Genomic DNA, 23,504 nt, shown 5'->3' with positions numbered 1-23,504 from the left:
TTTGTGTGGAGAGTGGAGAGCCAGGCGCTCCACATGGATGAGATTGAAATGAATGAATATCAATGTCTCAGTGGCAGTTGGAAAAAAATGTCCAGTGTAGGCAGAAAGCTGGAACAAGGTGTCCAGGGGGAGGAAAGTTTAAAGCAGGAGAAGGGGGCTTAAGTGAGGGGTGGAGAATCCTGGTTGTGATAGAGTACATGGAGACGGAGCTGACAGAAGAAGAGTTTGGCATTGTGGAGTGGTACTCATTGAGGTGTGTGTGAAGGGAAACAAAGGTGAGGCCTCTACTTAGGTCAGAGCATTCCATCTCCAAGAGGGGACGGTCAGAGGGGATGGTGAAGACCCAGCAGGGGTTGGGGGAAGGTCAATGACTGGAGGCTGTCAGGGAGGGGGATAATGCAGATCAGAAGGTATAAAGTTGGAAGGGTGGGGGGGGGGGGGAAGGTGAGGGTTGGGGAAGTACTAGGGTGGAGGGGGAGATTCAGAAAGTTTTGTAGTTTCAGCGTAGATCCCTGCAGCACCATGCACTGCTTCTTTTAAACCGACCTTCCCTTCATCCTTCCCCTCACCTCTCTGTTCACCCCTCACATCACCACTCCTTCCTCTCCCTCCACCATCATCATTCCCTCCATCCCTCCCTCCTTCACCACTCCCTCCCTCCTCGCCGCTTACGTCTCCCTTTCCTTTCACCCCTCCTTCCCTCCCTTCACCCTCCTCTCCCTCCCACCTTTCCTTTCCCTTCACCCTCACTATCTCTTCCTCCACTCCTCTCCCCTGTACCCACCCTCCTCCTCTCCTTTCCCCATTAACCCACTCTTCTCTATCCAGCTCCCTTCTTTCCCGCCCGCGACTCTTGCAAACATTTTGATTCGTTGCCCAGATTCAGTCTCCAAGCAACGATTTCGTGTGACGTCAGGCGCGTGTGATTGGCTCCGAATGTATCGCTGCGAACAGCTGGCTGCGGTCGGGTTCCGCGTAGCGGGTAAAGGTAGGGTTGTGGGAAGAATGGCTGTTCGGGGTCGGGTGGGGCTCAGCGCTGAGGTCCCGGCTGCTCCTCGGGCCTGGGAGGCGGTGTTCCGCGGCGGCGTTGTTGTTGCTCTAGCCTCCTTCGTAGCCGCACTGTGCTGCCTACGGACTGAAGGTAGGGCCTCTGCCCGATACTCGGGAAGCGGGTAGAGGGGTCAGTCACCCCAACCCTCCGGGAAAGCGATACCCACAGAATCTACTGTCGTAAACACCCGATGAAGTTTCACTAAGTTACAAATCGAACCTGTTGCAGGAACTCAGCGGGTCGACCAGCATCTACAGAAGGAATTGTCTTTCAATAGGGCTGATCGAACAGAGCGCGGATTAGCCAGTCTAAGGAGGAGAGGGTGTAGAGATAAGGCAAGGGTTAAATTTACCTGGACTTTTCTGACGTCTCTCCCTGACTTTATATGGGAGACAAACTATCCACGGACGTCTATTACATCGCACTGACTCTCTCAGTTACGCGCATTAAACTTCTTTCCACCTTTTTAGCAGAGATAAGTCTCATCCCCTTAGGCACGTGTAATTGCAGAAAGTCTCCCCACATATCCTCCATATCGAGCCACAGACAGACATTCCAGGTGAGGTGCAGCTATCCAACCTGCTCATCTGCATTTGGTCCCAACTGCTCTACATTGGTGAGCCCAAACACAGATTAGATGACTGCTTTGGTGAACACCTGTGCTCTGCTTGTGGGTCTCAGCCTGAGCTTCTTGTTGCCAGCCATTTTCACTGTAACACGTCAGTCATGGTCTTGCTCATTCTCAGGGTGAAGCCAAGCATAAACTTGTGGAACAACACAACATTCCTCCTGGATGGACTTAAACCTAACAGCATGAACATTATTTTTCTTATATAACCCCCATTCAATCCTGCCACCATTTTCCATCCCTTTTTATTCACTCCTGAACTTTTCCCTCCCCCCTCTACTTCAATTTGTCCCGCCCCCTTCTTAGTCATCTCTCCCTGCTCACACCTGTCCTATCACTTTTGACCCCTCCCCCAGTTTCTCCCCCCTTTCCCTCCAGTCTTGATAAAGGGTTCGGGCCTGTAAATGACCTGCTGAGTTCTTCCTGAAATCTTTTGTCTGTTCAGGGGCCAGTGGTTGATTGGTGAACTTAGGAGGGGTGATCAATAGATGCCCAGACAAAGAGAGGAGGTAACATAATGGGACAATGGAGCAAGGTTAGTCAGGGGTGGGTGTCGGTGGAGAACAGCAGCATAGGATACTGGTGCTGGGATATGATAGATAAAGTTGACAATGAGAACATAAGAGGAGTAGACAGAGTGGGAGAATGTTGCATGAAATGTGTGGTTAGAGGTGGCTGGGATCAGGAGGGGGAAGGGGAGAGAAAAGGGGTCAAAGAAAATAGAGGGAGAAAGATCAAAGGTAGATTGAAACAGAGAAGGGTGTTAGGGTGATCTAAAATTGGAAAACATTCTTCAGACCAATGGGCTGAAGACTAACTGGGCAGTATATGAGGTGTGGTTCCTCAGGTTTGCCTTTGGTCACACTCTGGCAGCAGAGAAGGTTGAGGATGAACAGGGGTTGAGGAAGGGGTTTTGAAATGTCAAGCAACTGGGAGCTATTGCAGTGACTGGGTGATTAACATTATCCTGGATTCAGGGTGAGCACCCACCCGCCCCCTCCCCCAAGTTCATTGTCAACATTGGTCCAAAATCTAATCTCTCATCCAAAACACAGCCCTCATTTGGATCTGCATTCTGCTAATGCAAGGTTCCCTCAGCGTCAGCCCTGTTATTTAGTGTGGGGCTGGGTTGGTACTACTGTTCCTCTTTGCATTTGGAATGAACCTTTTCAAACTGGCAAGGTTGGGGATGACGATTGCAAAAAGCTGGCAGGATTGGGAGGGTGCTTAATCTCTGGCCTTGCAGTGTGGGAAGGAGAATGACTGTGTTTATGTTGTTTTACAGTTCTGCACAGAGCTTTCGCCTTTCACAGCCACAGGCCTGCTGGGAGCATGGAAATAAACCTTCAGCTGGTCAGAAACATTGTTCCTCCATTAGTTGCAGAAAAGCACAAAGGGCAGGATGGGAAGGTTGGAGTGGTCGGGGGCTGTAGTGAGTACGTGCAGAACTGCTCCACGCTTTGTCCTGTTGTTTCCTCTAACAGAATGACATGACATCCTCAGCGCAGAAAACTAACGGGTTGAGTAACTCAGATCAGAGCACGGGCTGAGGGAGAGGGGAGGGGTAATAGGGTTAAAGAAGGGGTGCAGAGGTGGTCCAAGGAAGTAAGGAGCATGGGAGTGGATTGTTGGGAGCCTGGCCAAGTAGATGTTCAGCTTGTCATCAAGCTCTTTCTCGAAAATAAATTGGGAATAAAATGATGGGTTGAAGGAAATATCAATCCAGAGAATTAAGTGATGCTTGTCTTCGAACTCCGAGCTCCAGTGGATTCTGACCATCTTTCATTTGCATTGTGTAGGTATACAGGCGCTCCGTACTTTGCTGCAATCACAAGTCTGAAAGTGGTGAGTGTCCGTCCGAGACTGGAACGCGCTATTTATTAAAATGACAGTTGGGTTTCTGATCCATGTGTGCTCAGAGTTTGTCATGAGGGGGGTTGGTAAGAGGGAGAAGGGCGGAGGAGAGGAGAGAGAGAGAAGAGAGACACTGTTGGTTTTATCTGCCAATTTACAATGCAAGTCTTCCAGCCTTAGCCTTGAGCTGTAAGATGCTGACATGCAGAGTGTTGATGAAATGGTTCTACAATTTATCATAACCACCAAAGGGCCATCAGATTCCCACTCCACTCTTCCCTCTTGTCCCCTTTTTGCTCATCCAATTTCCTCACTAAGCGTACTCCTGGAAGGAGTCACATGTTTCCCAGCTACCTTTACCTGACACTTGCTGCTGTCCTGTTGAGAGCCTCCTTATCCCCTATAAACCAAAGTTCCCTGCTCCCACCAGCATTGCCCTTAATTCTGGCTCCTCCATTGTGTGGGTCATGCACGGGAGGAGGACTGACGGGGACGTGTGGTGGAGGAGGGATCAAGTGTGTGGTGCTGGGAGAGGGGTGGAGGGGGATGTCTGCAAGGTGGTCACAGGAGGTGGTATCGAGGGGCCACGTGGGAAGGGTTGCAAGGAGCGTGTGCAGGGGAGGAGTTGAGGGGTCACGTGACGGGGTCCGTGTAAGGTGGGTACTCAGTGGGGGAGAAGGAGTCAAGGGGTAGGGATTGACAATCATCGCCCTGCTTGTGTGTGATTATTTCAGGGTGCTGACCTCTCCCATGTGTTCTGCACTGTGGACGCTGCCCCCGTCATTAAGTCCTACAGTCCCAACATCATCGTTCATCCTGTGCTGTAAGTTAACCCTTGGCCCAGGTCCCACTGAGGGCATTTTGCAGAGTATAGACGGAGGGGTGAGGTGGGGATCTACTTTCTCCAGAACTCTATGCATCAGGGGCAGGTGTTAGGATCGTGGGATCATGGTGGCCAATGATCATTGGATGGGGAAGAGGTCAATGTGCTTGACGTTGAAATGTCAATGGGATGGGAGCAGACGGGGTGATAATGTGGATAGGGTTGGGCTGGAGAGAGGAAGAGGAGGAGTAGTGGTGGGGGAGGGATGGGAAGGAGGGTCAGGGAGATGGACAGTGGAAGGAGGGGAATGAGAAGGGGAGGTGGAGCTAAAGATGGGAGGATTGAAATGAAAAGGTGATGAAGGATGAGGCAGGGTGGAGCGAGGGACAGGCAGAGGCAGGGAGGTGTGGTGGGAGGGGAAGGGAGAAAGGAGGAAGGGCACGGGGAGAAAGAGTGGAAGGAGTGATGGCATTGCGGAGGAAGGAGCGATGGACGCAATCAGGTGATGGAGGGAGGGGCAGGGTAGAGAGATGTGAGGGAAGAGCAGAGAGGAGAAAGGTTGGTAGACGAAGGCACAGAGCTGTGGTGGAGACAAAAGGGTGATGGAGGGAGGGGGAGGGGCAGTGATTGCAGTGGATCACTGTGTATGTGTGTTGGTAGGGACAGGAACACGGCCGTGGAGGAGGTACAGAAATGGATCCCAGCCCTGCATGCCATGGTGATCGGGCCTGGTTTGGGCAGAGACCAGAAGGTGCTGCAGTCCACCAAGGTGAGGACCAGGACTTTTCCATGCTCTGTGCTGGGGAAGGAGGAGCGGCTCTGTTTGATCACAGTGTGACATGGGGAGGGGGCTGTACTCGGGTGGACTGTGATCTACCTGAATGGGGTGGAGGGATGTGGGGTGCCTGAGCTCCCCACTCCTGATCCCTGCCTGTTTGCTTTCTCTGGATGAGCTAAAGAGCCTCCGCCTGTAGCCCCATCATGGGACAGCTGCCCACACCCTTTATTTTTTGTCAGATGCCACTGTCGGGGAGGAAGAGGTTGACGAGGGTGATGTCATTTACATATGTACCATGTACAAAGGCACCAATATTCTAACTTGCTGCACCTATACAACTGTGTTAGATACACCAACATCAATAGTATTTATCAAATTACCCCAGCACGGAAAGAGATAATGAAGGATAGATGGATAAATAGTGCAGATGGCTCTCTTTGTAGACCTGGAATAATATATGGTCAGAGTGGTATGGGGTGGTTCGAGAGCATGACAGTCATTGGATAAAAGTTGTTCTTGAGGCCAAAAGGAGCCACATTCCCCTCAATTTCTCCACCGACAAAAGCCTGTTTGTGTTTCTTGGTGCAAGTTGCAGGTTATTGGAGCTTTCTACCCTTTTTCAATATTTTTATTGGTTTCATCTAGTAAATGTTAGATAGGTACATGATAATAAAGTATTAACAAATCACATATAATAATAAAAATGTTATTAAGACCTATGTTATATTGAAAACCAAAAAAAACACACAGGTACACAATCCTTTATCTGGACATCTAAAATCTGGAAAGCTCCAAAAACCGGCATTTTTTCCGCTGGTACAGCGGAGGGAGAGAGAGAAAGAGAGTGACAGCAGCGCAACTCGGGCGGGTGGGGGAGAGAGACAGCAGCATGACGTGGGCAGGCGAGGTGGGAGAGAATGTCTCCAGTGCGACAGTAAAGGGGTAGATACGGCAGCACAATTTGGGTGGGCTTAAATCTAGTGCAGCTGCCTTTTGTTCTGAAATCCGGAATCTGAAATTTGGAACACATTATCCCCAAAGGGTTCCAGATAAAGGATTGTGTAATTGTCAACCCCCTCCTTTCAGAGGCTATGTCCTTTCAGTGACATAATTATGTCACTATCTAATTAAAAAAAGAAGGAAGGTAATCAATGGGGTACAAAAAAATCAAAAGTAAACTAAACTTACAAATTTTGAAAATAATTAAGAAATGAACCTCATAAGGAAACAAAGTTAAGATTCATTTTTGTAGACGTGGCATCATATCAGACGTCTAACCATCGAGTGTGAGTGGGAGGGACAGCATCTTTCCAATAAGGGAGGTGAGGGCAACTACATGGGATTGTAAAGCAGTCAATATTAGACCCACTTATTCCAAAAGAGCAAGAAGAGGATTTGGAGTCAAAGTAATGTTAAGAACTAAAGACAAGGTACAAAATAACCCTTCCCAAAAAATTGGAAAGAGAGGGACATAACCAGAGCATATGATACAGTGAACCTTCTTCAGTTCTACGTTGATCACATTTAGAAGTGAATTTAGTAAATTGGACTTTAGAATAGTGGGCACCCTCGGAACTTTCTGATGGCAGCTCGACAGGCCATAGTCAGAAGGCCTTACCTACCATCCCCACCAGGCACCATGAATGGGGAGCTCAGGTTGTCCTTCATCAATTGGAGACTCTAGCCCACTAAATGTGATGTTTCACCAATAGAAAATTTAGAGAGCATTTTAAAGAGTCAAAGGTCTCCAACAATAAGGATGTCATCAATCTAAAAGTGAATCGCAAAACAGTTTTACTCTGGGGAGTGGGGAGAAAGTGGAACTCACAGGGAGGAGTTAGGTGAGGAGCTGCGATGGGAAGACACAGAGATGAGAGAGGGGGAAGAGGCTGGCATTGAGCCAAAACACCAGCACAGGGCAAAGGGGCAGTGTGACAATTCGTTATATTTTATATTGTATATAGATATGTTTTAAAGGAGATCAATTGTGGCAGGTTTTTTTTAGTGTAGGTCACATACAAATACTTCAAAACAGATCTCATTTAAAATGTCAGAGCTCTGCTCAAGCCAGACAGTCCAGGCTCTGGGTGCCTTTGCAAAAACCTTGAAGGATGCCTATAGGACTTCACAAGTAAGTGTTAATTGGACATGGTGTGGAGTAATGGATTATTGTTTCGGAAAGCAACAGATGAACGAACTCAGAAGATTAAGTCCGGAGCCGCAGTCTGTCTGAGTGCAGTTGGCTGTTCTAAGAGGGTCATGTGGTTTTCTCTGAGTGAGAGAGAGAGAGAGAGAGAGAGAGAGAACAGTTCTACAGTTCAGCAGCAGCTGGGACTGGAACATGACAAGCTGGCACACTTGTGGAAAACCCCATTTTGAAGAGTTCAGCCTTGTCAAAGCCCTTGTGGTCCATATAAGAGGAGAGGACTGGCTGCCTAATGTTTCACTTGAAATAAGGGAAACAGAAGAGGAACTCTGTCGTGACCTGAAAGAGGTTATCATCTGGAAAACCCTGATGGGGAAACTTTCTTCAGCAAGACACTGAAGTGGCTGATTGGAAGGAATCAGTTGTGGGAATCCAACAAGCAACAAATCTCTCTCTGAAAACTGATAAGAACTTTCCTGAGTGGTAACCATTTATCTTTTGAGCCACAAAGCCTGGTGAACTTTATAAATGTTAAATTCTGTGCACAGTATAAGAATTGCCTGCAAGCAATGAACTTGGAGGAGTGGACTGTGAATCAAAGAACTTTTCTGAATTTACACACACATTACATATACATGTGCTTAGAATTAGAAGGGGATTAAGTTAATAGTAAATAAGTTAAAGTTTGATCCTGTTTTCATGTTTAAAGAATTAAAAGCAACTTTTGTTTAAGTAACCATTTGTCCTGGTGAATATCTAATGCTGCTGGGTTTTGGGGTCCTCTAGGCCCATAACATTTTGGGGCTCATCTTTTCAGATTGAAAATTGGAGTTTTGGGATCTAAACTTTTGGAGTTTTTGTGATTCATTAGTTAATTGTTTTTTTTCCAAGCTAATTTAAAGCTTGTGTGTGGGAAAACAGCAGCAATGGATATTGATACATTTTTGTCATAACCATCACCTGCAGAATTGCAGAGCAAGAGAAACGATGGCATTAAAACTGATTGAAGTCAAGCATTGGATGAGGAAAATACAAATACAGAGAATTATAGTGAAATATTATATAGGTGAGGGAAAATTTGTTGATAAAGACAGAAAATTTTTTAGAGGATAGATCTGTTGAATTGGAATTGGAGAAATTGAGGGTGTTAGAGAAAGAGAGAAACGGAACTTTGAGTTGCAGAAACAACGGAATGAGGAAGAGGAAATGGAAAAATGGAGGAAATATGAGGCAGAAGTTGCTGAAAAACAGAGGGAGTAAATTGAAAGAGACAGTCGGTTTCAGTGAGAGAAGTTAAAAATGGTGATGGAGAGAAGAGAACTGAGGCTGTAACTCCTGGGGAGAGGTTTTTGGTTAGTAGAGAGGTAAATCGAGTTCCTCCTTTTGATGAGGGAGATATAGATACATACTTTCAGCTTTTTGAAAAAGTTGCTGAGAGCTCAAGATGGCCAAAAGAAAAATGGCCTCTTGTGCTCCAAAGTACATTGAAGGGAAAAGCACCAATTGCATACTCTAGTTTGACTACAGAGCAAGTGGCAAATTATGATACTGTTAAGCAAGCAGTATTGAAAGCTTATGAGTTGGTTTCAAAAGCATAAAGACAAAAATTTAGGAGTTTGGTGAAAAGATGGAACCAACCTTAGATGGATTTAACCTCTGGGAAAATCTATATATTTTGACCGTTGGTGCACCTCAAAAGGAATAAATAACGATTTTGACAGGTTGAGAGAATTTATATTAATTGAGGAAGTTAAAAGATGTGTTCCAAATGAGATTAAGTTATACCTGGATGAGAGAGGCATGGGGATGTGGCGGCAAATAGCAAGGTTAGCAGATGAATATGCCCTGATTCACAAAAACTACATTTCAGAAGAGTAGGTATTTTCAGAGGGTTAATGTGGAACAGATTAATAAACTTGAAATTAAGTCTGGGGATAATAAGAGAAAAGATGGAGGTAAGGTGGGAAAGGACACAACTTGTGGAATTGTATGTCATTTTTGTAAGAAACCTGGTCATGTTATTGCAAATTATTTAGTGTTGAAAAAGACACGAGAAAAAGAGGTTTTACCAGAAGTATGTATTCAGACAGTTGAATTTAAGGAGAACAGATGTTCCAAACCTGGTAAGGGTGTTATGGATGTTTTCAAACCTTTTGTGTCAGAGGGCTTTGTTTCATTAAAGGAGGGAGAATCACAGGTTCCAGTTAAAATTCTTAGAGATACTGGAGCTGCTCAGTCACTATTGTTGAAGACAACTTTAATTAGAGGTTTTGGAGGTGAGGTATAGTCCTCCATCAGCCAGCTCCCCACCATGACTACCAGCCCCCCCACATCTCCATCGGGCACACAAAACTCAAAACGGTCAACCAGTTTACCTATCTCGGCTGCACCATTTCATCAGATGCAAGGATCGACAATGAGATAGACAACAGACTCGCCAAGGCAAATAGCGCCTTTGGAAGACTACACAAAAGAGTCTGGAAAAACAACCAACTGAAAAACCTCACAAAGATAAGCGTATACAGAGCCGTTGTCATACCCACACTCCTGTTCGGCTCCGAATCATGGGTCCTCTACCGGCACCACCTACGGCTCCTAGAACGCTTCCACCAGCGTTGTCTCCGCTCCATCCTCAACATCCATTGGAGCGCTCACACCCCTAACGTCGAGGTACTCGAGATGGCAGAGGTCGACAGCATCGAGTCCACGCTGCTGAAGATCCAGCTGCGCTGGATGGGTCACGTCTCCAGAATGGAGGACCATCGCCTTCCCAAGATCGTATTATATGGCGAGCTCTCCACTGGCCACCGTGACAGAGGTGCACCAAAGAAAAGGTACAAGGACTGCCTAAAGAAATCTCTTGGTGCCTGCCACATTGACCACCGCCAGTGGGCTGATAACGCCTCAAACCGTGCATCTTGGCGCCTCACAGTTTGGCGGGCAGCAGCCTCCTTTGAAGAAGACCGCAGAGCCCACCTCACTGACAAAAGGCAAAGGAGGAAAAACCCAACACCCAACCCCAACCAACCAATTTTCCCTTGCAACCGCTGCAACCGTGTCTGCCTGTCCCGCATCGGACTGGTCAGCCACAAACGAGCCTGCAGCTGACGTGGACTTTTTACCCCCTCCATAAATCTTCGTCCGCGAAGCCAAGCCAAAGATAGCAAATATCTCTTCACAACATAGTGCTGAATTCAGAATTAAAGGACCTGTTGTAGTAGGAGTTATTTCAAAGTTACCCATGCAAGGCATTTAATTTTTATTAGGGAATGATTTGGCAGAGAATAAAGTTGGGTCAGTTTTGAGATTAACAAATCAGATGACGTTGAAGAGGATTGTGAGATATATCCTGCATGTACTGTAACAAGGTCTTATAAGAAAATGATGAGAGCAGAGAAAGATCCAGTTAATAGAGACTTGTCCAGCACTTCTGAAATAGTCTTGAAAGACCAGGTTAATTGTGAGAGTAAGGATTTCTCTCTGTCAAGAAAAGAGTTAATTCATCAACAGAAGACAGATACAGATCTAATGGACTTGAGCGACAAAGCAGTAAGTGAACAAGAGATGAAAGAAATGGCCTGTGCATATTACTTGAAGGGTCAGTTGTTAATTAAACATTATTTAGAGGATAAGGGTAGTGGGGAACAGTCTGTATCAGAGGTGTTAGTTGTTGACAGGGTTGAGGATGTTATGGATCATAAGATTATGGAAACAATCTTCTAAGGGTAACCTTAAAGAAACCATGGTTCCTGTGCACCTGTCAAACTCAGCAATTTTGGAAAATTTTGAGGAGAAGTTAGGCCATCTTAAATCACAAGAACAGATGCAGTGGAAATAATTAATTTTGAAATACACAAATTTGTTTCCTGATGTGCCAAAAAGGACTTCAATGCTTTATCATGATCTGGACGTGGGAGAGGCAAGTCCCGTAAAAGAACATCCATATAGAATAAACATTCAGAAGAGTTAAATCATGGATCAGGGGGTGGAATATATGTTGAAAAATGATATTATTAGACCTTCACACTCAGATTGGAGCTCCTTGTGTTCTTGTACTTAAACCAGATGGAACTGTTAGATTCTGTACAGATTACAGGAAGGTTAATTCAGTAACTAGAACAGATGCTTATCCTATTCTGAGAATAGATGACTGTATTGATAAAACTACTGGGAATTTAGTAAATTTCTTACTAAGTTGGATTTGTTGAAGGGTTACTAGTGTGTGCCTCTAACAGAGAGGAAAGAATATTTCAGCTTTTGTAACTCCGTCTGGTTTATATAAGTATAATGTATTACCTTTTGGCATGTAAAATCCCCCTGCAACATTCCAAAGGATGATTAATTTGGAAATCCATGGGTTGACACATACAGATGCTTATATTGATGACTTGGTCACAAAAAGTGACATATGGGAAGAACATCTGAGGGAATTGGACAAATTGTTTGGAAGATTATCCAAAGCAAACTTGTCTGTTATTTTAGCAAAAAATGAATTTGGACATAATACTGTAACATATGTCATGTAGTTGGTCATGGCAAAGTTGCACCTATTCAAGCTAAGCTGAATGCAATTTCTGAATTTCATATTCCCAATGGCAAGAAAGTGGTGAAAAGGTTTTTAGGAATGGCAGGATATTATAGGGAATTTTACAGAAAATTTGATGAGGTTGCTCTTCCTTTAACCAATCTTTTGAAGAAAGGGGAGAAATTTGTGTGGACTAAAGTTTGTCGGACAGCTTTAGAAAATGCTATTCCATTATCGTTTTAAAATCTCCTGATTTTGACAGACCATTTTCTTTAGCAGTGGATGCCAGTGAGGGGGAAGCAGGTGCAGATTTATTACAAAAACATAATGACCATGCAGTTGCCTACTTTTCAAAAAAAAAGAATGTTCATCAAAGGAACTGTGGCACTATTGAGAAGGAACTGTTTTCTGTGATATTTGCTCTGCAGAATTTTGATGTATATCTTGGTACCTCTCATGAACTAATTGTGATATTTACTGACCACAATTCTCTGGTCGTTTTGAATAAAATTAAGAATAAAAACAGAAGATAGTTAAACAAGAGTTTAATATTGCAAAAATATAATCTGCAAATTAATCATATCAGAGGTACAAATAATGTGATAGCAAATTGTCACAATGTTAAAATTGATCATGTATAGAAATATAGACTTTCAACATTGGGTTACATCCTTTGTCCGAATTTATTTATAAATGGAATTCAAAATTGATAATTGGTAGTATCCACCAATTATGAAACATTTAATTGAAATATGGAATAAAATTGATTATTACATGGTGGAAAGGGAAAGATCTCAGCAAAAATGCCTCTATATCAAAATAAACTTTTTCCTTTTACTGTAAATAATCAGTTTTTAAAGATATGGAATCAATTATAAATATAAATGTCAAGAGGAAAAGACTGGTGAAATCCAGAGTAGTCCTTTGCAGTCAGAATCAGGGGAATATATAATGGGGAATAAGGAAATGGCAGAACAATTAAATTCTTACTTTAGTTCAGTTTTTACAAGAGAGGATACAAATAACCTCCCAAGGATGTTGGGAAACATAGAGACTAATGCAAGGGAGGAACTGAAAGAAATCAGTATCTCTAAGGACATGGTCTTGGGGAAATTGATGGGATTGAAGGCAGATAAACCCCAAGGGCCTGATAATCTACATCCTAGGGTACTCAAGGAAGTGGCCATTCAGATAGCAGATGCTTTAAGAATTATTTTCCAGAACTCGATAGACTCAGGATCAGTACCCATGGATTGGAGGGTAGCTAATGTTACCCCACTATTTAAAAAAGGGGGTAGAGAAAAAGCGGGGAATTATCGGCTGGTGAGCCTTACATCAGTAGTGGGCAAAATGATGGAATCCATTATTAAGGATGTAATAGTGGAGCATATGACTAGCAGAGAAGGGATCGGACGGAGTCAACATGGATTTACAAAAGGTAAATCGTGCTTGACAAATCTATTGGAATTCTTTGAGATGGTGACAGGTAAAATAGATGGGGGAGAGCCAATGGATGTGGTGTACCTGGACTTCCAAAAGGCCTTCGATAAGGTCCCACATATCAAGGCTCATGGGATTGGGGGAAAAGTATTGATGTGGATTGAGAACTGGCTGGCAGGTAGAAGACAGAGAGTTGGGATAAATGGCTCGTTTTCTGAGTGGCAGGCGGTGACCAGTGGGGTACCACAGGGATCTGTACTGGGACCCCAGCTGTTCACAATTTACATTAATGATCTGGATGAGGGGATTGGATGTAATATCTCCAAATTTGCAGATGACACTAAGCTAGGAGGGGTTGTGTGCACGGAAGAGGGGGTCAGGAAGCTCCAGTGTGATTTGGATAAATTGAGGGACTGGGCAGATACATGGCAAATGCACTACAATGTGGATAAATGTGAGGTTATCCACTTTGGTAATACAAACCAGAGGGCAGATTACATAACATAACATAACAATTACAGCACGGAAACAGGCCATTAGGCCCTTCTAGTCCACACCAAATGGCAATAGATTAAGAGATGGGGAAGTGCAGAGAGACCTAGGGGTACTTGTACACCAGTCTCTGAAGGCGAGCATGCAGGTACAGCAGGCGGTTAAAAAGGCAAATGGTATGTTGGCTTTCATATCAAGAGGGTTTGAGTACAGGAACAAGGATACCTTACTGCAGCTGTACAGGGCCTTGGTGAGACCACACCTGGAGTATTGTGTGCAGTTTTGGTCACCTTATCTAAGGAAGGATGTTCTTGCAATGGAGGGAGTGCAGAGGCGATTCACCAGGCTGATACCTGAAATGGCAGAAATTACTTATGAGGAAAGATTGCGCAAATTGGGATTGTACTCGCTTGAGTTTAGAAGATTGAGAGGGGATCTCATAGAGACATATAAAATTCTGGCAGGACTGGACAGAATGGATGCAGATGGGATGTTTCCAATGATGGGAAAATCCAGAACCCGGGGCCATGGTTTGAGGATAATAGGCAAACTATTTAGGACCGAGATGAGGAGGAATTTCTTTACCCAGAGGGTGGTGAATCTGTGGAATTCATTGCCACAGAGGGCAGTAGAGGCAGGTTCATTAAATGTATTTAAGAGGGAATTAGATATATTTCTTCAGTATAAGGGTATTAAAGGTTACGGAGAGAAGGCGGGGACGGGGTACTGAACTTTAAGATCAGCCATGATCTCGTTGAATGGCGGAGCAGGCTCGAAGGGTCAAATGACCTACTCCTGCTCCTATCTCCTATGTTTCTATGTTTAATTAGGGATTAAAAAGTTGAAAATTGTTTTGAAGTAGGTAAGTTTTTATCTTTCAATCGAATGAAGAAGTTTCATGTTCCTAGTAATACTTTTTGTTATTATCAGGTTAAAACTTTTTTATTGGAAAAATTAGGTCATAGTTTAAAATTACCTAGACAATCTAATTTAGAATTATTGTTCACTCAGGAAGAAACAAATACATTTATTTCTGAGATGTATAAATTATTACAAAACAAAATGCCTAAGTTGAATGTTCATAAATCAAGTATGAAATGGGAACTTGATTTCAATAGAAAGATAGATGAAAATCTTTGGAGAAACCTATTTCATCACTTGTATTCAACCCTCAGAAATTAAAGAAATTTGAATTAATTGCTTCAAATTTATGTTTTAGATGTGGACAAGAAATGGGTACTTTTTTTCATTTGACTTGGATACAAGTTAAATTGTTTTTGGAGCGAGTTTTAAAAGTAAGTTTACCATTTGATCCAATGTTATTTGTATTAGGGGATATTAAGTCAATTGCTTTAGGGTTGAGATTGTCTATGTACCAAATTGAATTTTTATGTTTGGCTTTGGCTGTTTCTAAAAAATGTTTGGCCATCACCTGGAAATCTGATTTAGTTTTAGGAATGCAAAGATAACTGACTGAAATGAAATCTTAAATTTGAGTGATAAATATAATTTTTTAATAAAAGTATGGAGCCCATATTTAAAAACTCTTGGTATTAAAATTTGATCTCTTGGTCCACTCCAGTGGATGTCTTGGTCTTCGCAGCTAAAAAGTTGATCATCAGTTGTCTTTAGTGATGAGCTTCTTTCTTTGTAGGTGGGTAGGGGAGGAGGGAGGGTATTAGTTGGGTGGATGAGGGAGATTAGGGGTTTAGACAACAGACTCGCCAAGGCAAATAGCACCTTTGGAAGACTACACAAAAGAGTCTGGAAAAACAACCAACTGAAAAACCTCACAAAGATTAGTGTATACAGAGCCGTTGTCATACCCACACTCCCGTTCGGCTCCGAATCATGGGTCCTCTACCGGCATCACCTACGGCTCCTAGAACGCTTCCACCAGCGTTGTCTCTGCTCCATCCTCAACATTCATTGGAGCGACTTCATCCCTAACGTCGAAGTACTCGAGATGGCAGAGGCCAACAGCATTGAATCCACACTGCTGAAGATCCAACTGCGATGGGCAGGTCACGTCTCCAGAATGGAGGTCCATCGCCTTCCCAAGATCGTGTTATATGGCGAGCTCTCTACTGGCCACCGTGACAGAGGTGCACCAAAGAAGAGGTACAAGGACTGCCTAAAGAAATCTCTTGGTGCCTGCCACATTGACCACCGCCAGTGGGCTGATATCGCCTCAAACCGTGCATCTTGGCACCTCACAATTCGGCGGGCAGCAACCTCCTTTGACGAAGACCGCAGAGCCCACCTCACTGACAAAAGACAAAGGAGGAAAAACCCAACACCCAACCCCAACCAACCAATTTTCCCCTGTAACCGTGTCTGCCTGTCCTGCATCGGACTTGTGAGCCACAAACGAGCTTGCAGCTGACGTGGACATTACCCCTCCATAAATCTTCGTCCGCGAAGCCAAGCCAAAGAAGAATATTTGTATCAATATGTTAAAAATAGTATGTTATATATTGTGTATTGTTACCACTTTAGTGATTTTAAAGTCAGTTTAGTTATAACTGAATTTTAACTTGAGTTAAAATTCCTTGAAGGGGGAAAGTGTGACAGATTATTATATTTTGTATATAGATATGTCTTAAAGGAGATAAATTGTGGCAGGTTTTTTTTAAGTGTAGGTCACATACAAACACTTAAAACAGATCTAATTTAAAATGCCAGACACTCCAGTCTCTGGGTACCTTTGCAAAAACTTTAAAGAATGTCTGTAAGGACTTCATAAGTAGGTGTCACTTAAACATGCTATGGAGTAATGGATTATTGTTTTGGAAAGCAACAGATGAATGAACTCGAAAGATTAGGTCCGGAGCCACAGTCTGTCTGAGTGTAGTCTAAGAGTTGTGGTTTTCTCTGAATGAGAGAGAGAGAGAGAATTCAGTTCTACAATTCAGCTGGGACTGGAACATGACAAGCTGGCAAGCTTGTGGAAAAACCCCATTTTGAAGATGGGTTGTGAGTTCTTAGTTCAGCCAGGTCAAAGCTCTTGTGGTCCATACAAGAGGAGATGGCTGGCTGTATAAATAGTGTTTCCCTTGAAATAAGAGAAATAAAAAGGAACTCTCTGGCAACCTGAAAGAAAGAGGTTATCATCTGGAAAACCCTGATTGGGCAAGTTTCTTCAGCAAGACACAAGTGGCTGATCAGAAGGAATCAGTTGTGGGTATCCAATGAGCAACAAATCTCTCTCTGAAAACCGAGTGATAGCCACATACCTTTCGAGCACCAAAGCCTGGTGAACTTCATAATGTTAAATTCTGTGCACAGTGTGAGAATTGCCTGCAACCAATGAACTTGGAGGAATGAGAAGTGAGATTGGACTTTGAATCAAATAACTTTTCTGAACTTACACACACATACTACATACACGTGCGGTTAGAATTAGAAGGGGGTTAATAAATTAATAGTAATAAGTTAAAGTTTGATCCTCTTTTCATGTTTAAAGATAATGAAAAGTAATTTTTGTTTAAGTAACCATTTGTCTTGGTGAATTTCTATTGCTGCTGGGTTTTGGGGTCCTCAGCCCATTACAGTAGGAGGAACTGTTTCTGTGCTCTGCGCTCTGCGGGCAATGTGTGAGAAATGAGAGGAGGAAGCTCACTGACTGTTCACTCTTTTGCTACAGGAAATAATCCAGAAGTGCAAAGCCAGGGGGATGCCGATTGTGATCGATGCTGTGAGTGAACCTCTGGATATCAAGGGTCATGGGGAAAACGTAGGGAGGTGGTGCAGAGGCAGGGCATCTCATGGAGTTTCACAGCCAAATGATTCAGTGTGTTGTTATTGCTACATAGTTTTAAAAATCCACAGATGGACTGAAGCATGGCTGCCCCAAACCCTTGTGACCAGGTCACCTCTCCCCTCCTTTAGAACATTGGTAGCAGCCTCCCTTGAGTACTGATGGTGCTCAAGAAGTTCTCCCACCCACACAGCAGGACTCTAACAGCCCTGCATGAGAAAACTACTGTGGATTTTATTTGGGCTGACTTCTGGAATGGGGAGGAAAATCCAAGCAGAGCCACAAGTTTAAATCCCCCAAACCAAGCAGACGAACGAAGCTGGTCTCACTAACTTCTCTGTCACACCCTCTCATATCCTCCCCATTCTGGCCTGTACTATCGCTTCTTCCACAACAGTCAGTCAGTTGGGGTCTTGTAGGGATATACATGCAGTCAGTGAATGAGACACAGCAGATGCAGGAATCTGAAGCTAAACACAACCTGTTGGAGGAACTCAGAGGGCTGATTGATGAAGGGATATGGCTCAAACTGTCGATCATTGTTTCCCTACTACAAATGCTACTCGACCTGCTGAGTTTCTCTAGCAGGTTGTATTCAGCAGGGAATGAATGAGCAGAGTTCTTGGGGAGACTGTCTTGATGCTGTTGCTCGTTGTTAACACCCTGTTTTGGTGCTTTCTTCAGGATGGTCTGTGGGTTGTTGTGCAAGATCCATCGGTGATCCAGGGTTATACCAAAGGCATCCTAACGCCGAATGTCGTCGAGTTTGGCCGACTCTACCAGGCAGTGGTAAGTCTTTGAGAAGAATTGACTTCAACCAATAGCATGCTCCATTAGAATTTGGGTATCTCCACCACTTGTTAAATCGTATCGTAATGCTAGATCAGAACTAGTACCATTGCTGTGGTGACGTTAGATCTGGACAAGGACTGTTGCTGTAGTGATGTTAGATCTGGACAAGGACTTTTGCTATGGTAACATTAGATCTGGAATAAGGACCACTGCTGTGGTAATGTTAGATCTGGACTCTTAAATCTTGGGAAGATTTTGACTCTTCTTGCAAGGAGTGATACGTAAACTAGCAGTGCGATCCGGGACACTCTGAGATAAAGCAGATTCAACAGGAACTGGCTATTTGAAAAGCAAAACTGCAGGAACCGAGAACTCGGCATGAGCCAACTGTCTGATACCTTGCTGCATTAGCCTCCAAAGCACCTTGACCCTGGGCTTGTAGCCAAAACTGCCTATAGTTCAATCAGCTACACTCTGCCATGGAGAATTTCTAATTTACTGCATGAGTTCTTTCGTATGGGCATTGAATGTGTGTGTTGTTTGTGAGGGGTGGGAAGGGTTGATTTTATGTTGGACCTACCGTTTTGTGTGGGTTCTCTGCGGTCACTGGTAGTGGTCCTATGCATTCTGTGCTTAGCTGCAGGACCCAGTGGGTAAGGAGAATTATCAAGACATGCTACTACAGCTCAGCCAGGCCCTGGGAAACCTGACCATTGTCCAGAAGGGACAGACTGATCTGATATCAGATGGAGCTACAGGTAAGCTTCATCACAGAAATATCTCCTCTTAGCAACCAGGCAGTTTTCGTTTCATGGATCTGCCCTCTGATCTCTGTGCTGCTCCAATTTTGGCCTCTGATATATTCCACCACCAGAGACAGAGGAGGATAGATAGCACCGAAGGGAATGCCAGTGCCATGTGCACCAAGTTGTTCCATTCAATAGAATAGACCAGCAGGTTTACCAGATAGGGGCATGTGTGCCCACATTGACAGGATGGAGCAGGAATGGATTGTGGGCACACTCCCGCTCCGCCTCAAATGTGGACACACTCCCACTCTCATCCTGTCAATGTGGGCACACTCCAAACCCAACCCACAAATGTGGAAACACTCCCGCCCTCATCGGGTAAATGTGGGGACACTCCAAACCCAGCCCCCAAATGTGGGAACACTTCTGCCCCCATCCCAGCATGACTTTTTTTCTTGAATTAACGTGTGTACCTTGTCTGGTGGGACAGGACATAAAGCACCAAGGACCTTTGCCTATTAGCAACACTATGCATTGATATATTTTCCTTTTGGACCCCCAGCTCTTCCTGAGAGCTTTATGGATCATTGGGATTCAAGCTGTTATCATCTTATCAGTCATCTTTGCATTAAAACATAGGAATGTTACAGCATAGTAGAGGCCCTTAATCTTCTGCTTGCATTAGATTGAGTTGCAATATCCCCCCCCCTGCCCCTAGTGTTAGATTCTGTGGAAGTTTAATTCAGAATGTTAATTAAAGTGAATTTTAATTTTCTTACATCACTCGTAAGCAAACAATTTAACCAGCGCCCCCCCCCCCCCGCCCCCTCTGGATAAGGCTGACCACATACCATCTCTTTGCATGCAGTACTGATGTGCTCACTGGAGGGCAGTGGCCGGAGATGTGGTGGTCAGGGAGACCTCCTGTCTGGATCTTTAGGGCTGCTAGCCCATTGGGCTTTTGCTGCTGGAAAGGACAGAACTAACGGGTAAGAATGCTGAACACCTTGATTCTGATCGATGTTGGGCCACTCCCAGTGCTGGCAATTTTGGAATGTGACTACCTTGCTCCTGAAGAAGGAGGTGCAGGCTTTAAAACCACCCTCTAGACCTGTTGCATTTCAGATGATCCAAGGAATAGATGTTCACATTACTCCAGTGTATACGGGTGACCCTGGTGTGTGTGAGTGATGCCGACACCTACCACTATTATGCATTGTGTGTCATCAGTGATGCAGAACTCTGAATTTTATTCCTGACTTGCATTGAGAGGGTTTAATTGTTGGAATGAGCTTTTATTGAGGTGGGGGGGAGGGGGATGGAAATACCTTGAGAGTTGGTCACAAGGAAATGGAGTACAAGGGAGCAACAGAGAATCAGAGGAGAGGGTTGGAGGGGATATCTTCATACATTGAACCTGCTTCTATATCCCATGCAAAGAGAATTTTCTAAAAGACCTGGAGACAAATGTTAAATCCCAGTAAGGATAGAGATGGGAGGGAGCTGACTGGAAAGTTTGAGGCAACACAGGCACAGTGTGGTGATGGGCTGCATTGTTACCATAAGGTTGGCATGTCATTGAGTAACCCCTGCTTGTTTGGCTCCTTTGCAGGGTAAATCCCACCCTCATCGCTGCCTTTGGAGCATGTGCATTGACAAGGCAGTGCAACCATCAAGCTTTCCAGAAACACGGCCGCTCAATGACCACTTCTGACATGATTGCAGAGATTGCTACAGCATTTCACAAACTCTTTGAAAGTTGATGGAAGGAAACGGGAAACCAGCTCTGGGCTGTGCCTCTGTCCTGCAGCACCTCACACAAAAGTACTGGGGCAGCATTTGTTATTTTCCTAAAGGTTTAAGTGGAGGCAGATGGGCACTGTTCAGAGTTTCAACTCAAGGCTGAATTTAATTCCAAGCTTCTAAATGGGCACATTTTGAAAATGTGGGACATATTTTGTTTGACTTGTCATCGTTCAAAACTTAAAATCCTACTGCAATAAGTTTTTTTGCCTCAAGCTAGATTATTGGATGAATTGAAATCCTGAATATATTGTCTAATTAAACAATTTTAATTTGTTCTCTCTGACCATGATGTTTCAGAATTTATTCACATGTTGCAAGCATGTTTAGATGGCAATTAAAATTTACTGCTCTGGGGTGGAAGATATCTCACGAGCAACCGCAGTCCTGCCAGAGATAGTAGACTCGTACAATCAATTTATTGTTATGAACATGTCAAAAAATTGTTTTGCAGCAACATCATTGTGTAAATATTGTTATAAATTATATTTCAAATAGTGCAAAAGAAAATAAAGTGAGGTAGTGCCTGTGGTTTATTGTCCATTCAGAAATCTGAAGGCGGGGGAAATGAGCTGTCTTTGTGCTGATGGGTGTTCATCTCCAGGCTTCTGTACCACCTTCCTGATGTGAAGAGGGCATGGCCTGGGTGGTGGGAGTCCTTGAGGATAGAGGCTGCTTTCTTAAGATACAGCTTCTTGTAGATGTCCTCGATGGACTGATGCCCGTGATTCCATTGGAGGCATGGCAGAGAAGGAAGTCATTTAGATAGGCAAAGGTCACTGGAGGAGGTGGGCTAAAACATCCATTTGTGATCCAACATTATCCAGTTGTCATCAGACACTGAGAACTTGGATCACTTTATGCACAGGTTTCTCACTGTGGTTCTACTTCAAATGACGAGCATGATCAAATTCCTGGGTGTCAACATCTCTGAGGATCTGTCCTGGATCCTCCAATGTTGATGCAATCAAGAAGGCGGCTCACCAGCGGCTATATTTTGAGATGTCTGAGGAGATTCAGCATGTCACCAAGGTCTCTCGTAAACTTCTACAGGTGTACAGTGGAGAACATTCTGGCTGGTTGCAGGCCAGAATCGAGTATGGAGGTGCCAACTCCCAGGTCAAGAATAAACTCCAGAGGGTTGTTAACTCGGCCTACAACATCACAGGCACCAGACTTCACTCCATTGAGGACATCTACATGAGGCAGTATCTTAAAAAAGCAGCCTCTATCCTCAAAGGTCCCACCACCAAAGCCACACCCTCTTCACTCTGCTAATATCAGGAAAAAGGTACAGGAGCCTAAAGGTGAGCACTCAACAGCACAAGGACAGCTTCTTCTGCCATCAGATACTTGAATAATGAACCAATGATACTGCCTTACTTTTCGTGCACAACTATTTTAATTTTGTTTATAGTAATGTAAGATGGTTACAATATGAATGTTTGCACTGATTCTGCTACAAAGCACCAAATTTCAATGACTTGTCCATGACAATAAATTCTCATCCTGATCTCCTCCCTAGATCCTTCCCTTACAGCAGGACACAGCTTTCAGACCTGAGGAAACTTGCCCACTGTAGTCCTCTGACAATCCTGCAGTGCATTCTCTCCTTGATCCAATTCCCTTTGATTGTATTACTGAATCTGTTTACATGGTGCCAATCACCTTTATCCTGATGCTCTTTCAGCATATTGTTACAAAGCCAATGAAGAATACTGCAGTGCAGAGCTGCTCCCTTGAGATGGACCAGTGTGGCTTAATTACTTTCATACCTGGAAGCTGGATTTGAATGGTCTCTACCTTATCAATAGACACTTTTAAGCTGCAGCTCCAGGGCAGCCCTTCTGAGACCCAGGTGCGATTAGTGGGGCAAAGGTGCTTCTAGGACCTTTTAAGCTGCAGGGAATCGACCCATCAAATTGCCAACCCAGCGATTTAAGAGGGAATCACGCCTCTGCAATGTTGCATCACGTACTTACCAGGAACCATCTTCAGATGTTGGCTAAACAACTCTGCTGTGCTGCAGTATAGCAGGCAACTGTTGTGACCACCACTGCTAGGTGAATGCTGCATTCATTGGAGTAGATGCAGCCAGACGACACATGCATGCAACCGGGTCAGCCATTTTCATTTTCAAGCTGCTGGTGGATACAACTTGGGTAAGTTTAACTAGGTTCCCTGACTACCTCTGCTGACCGGGTCTGACCCTTTCAAGCTGCCGCATGAGTGGTTAACCCCATTTTACACAACAGTTTCAAAGGGCCTACTGACAATGTACATATGTAGAGCGATGGGATGATCGATCTTGATGTTTTGCCCAGGAAGAATGATAGAAAAGTTGCAAGTGTGTGTTGCCAGGGAAACAAATGAGCTGCCTACACTGCAAGCCTACAGCTCACTGACACATTTCAGGTTGATCTCATCAGTAGAACTGTTATCTGGCAAACTGCAGAAGCAATGGGCAGAACTACGGGTATGAGGACAGGTCGCAAGACACTTCAAAGCAAAATCCTGCACAAGGAATAACCCTAACCTAGCTGCAGGGAAATACTTGAACTGCTTAAAAATAAATATTTGGTTTTTTTTCGCCCTGAAAATGCGAAGCAGCCCGGAATGTTGGAATAAATGGGGAATAATAAATGCTTTCCACAGTAATTTAA

The 23,504-nt window shown here is 44.2% G+C and overlaps 1 protein-coding gene across 5 annotated transcripts; it reads left to right on the top strand.

Annotated features, from left to right (window-relative positions):
• The first annotated feature begins 733 nt into the window (after positions 1–733).
• naxd (NAD(P)HX dehydratase) lies at positions 734–21,127 on the top strand. Of its 5 annotated transcripts, none has more exons than XM_069890419.1 (10): positions 734–982; positions 2,965–3,115; positions 3,479–3,524; positions 4,268–4,356; positions 5,017–5,125; positions 17,384–17,434; positions 18,182–18,286; positions 18,927–19,047; positions 19,907–20,027; positions 20,651–21,127. In XM_069890419.1, the coding sequence occupies exons 1-10, from the start codon at positions 937–939 to the stop codon at positions 20,799–20,801; spliced, it is 990 nt and encodes a 329-aa protein (XP_069746520.1). In that variant the 5' UTR covers positions 734–936; the 3' UTR covers positions 20,802–21,127. The 5 variants fall into 5 exon arrangements, with proteins under 5 accessions (XP_069746520.1, XP_069746518.1, XP_069746517.1 ...); XM_069890417.1 differs by having other exon boundaries at positions 734–988; XM_069890416.1 differs by lacking the exon at positions 734–982 and adding an exon at positions 999–1,141.
• The last annotated feature ends 2,377 nt before the right edge of the window (positions 21,128–23,504 follow it).

The sequence above is a fragment of the Narcine bancroftii genome, chromosome 7 (genome assembly GCF_036971445.1).
Source record: "Narcine bancroftii isolate sNarBan1 chromosome 7, sNarBan1.hap1, whole genome shotgun sequence".
Taxonomy (NCBI): domain Eukaryota; kingdom Metazoa; phylum Chordata; class Chondrichthyes; order Torpediniformes; family Narcinidae; genus Narcine; species Narcine bancroftii.
The sequence above is the reverse complement of the archived record's forward strand: the minus strand, read 5'-3'. Positions and strand labels throughout refer to the sequence as shown.

Coding starts and splice junctions, on each gene's coding strand:
- naxd (XM_069890416.1), top strand. CDS start 1,006: ATGGCTGTTCGGGGTCGGGTGGGGCTCAGCGCTGAGGTCCCGGCTGCT. Junction 18,287..18,926: donor GCCGACTCTACCAGGCAGTG/GTAAGTCTTTGA, acceptor TTCTGTGCTTAG/CTGCAGGACCCAGTGGGTAA. Junction 19,048..19,906: donor GATATCAGATGGAGCTACAG/GTAAGCTTCATC, acceptor CTTTGCATGCAG/TACTGATGTGCTCACTGGAG.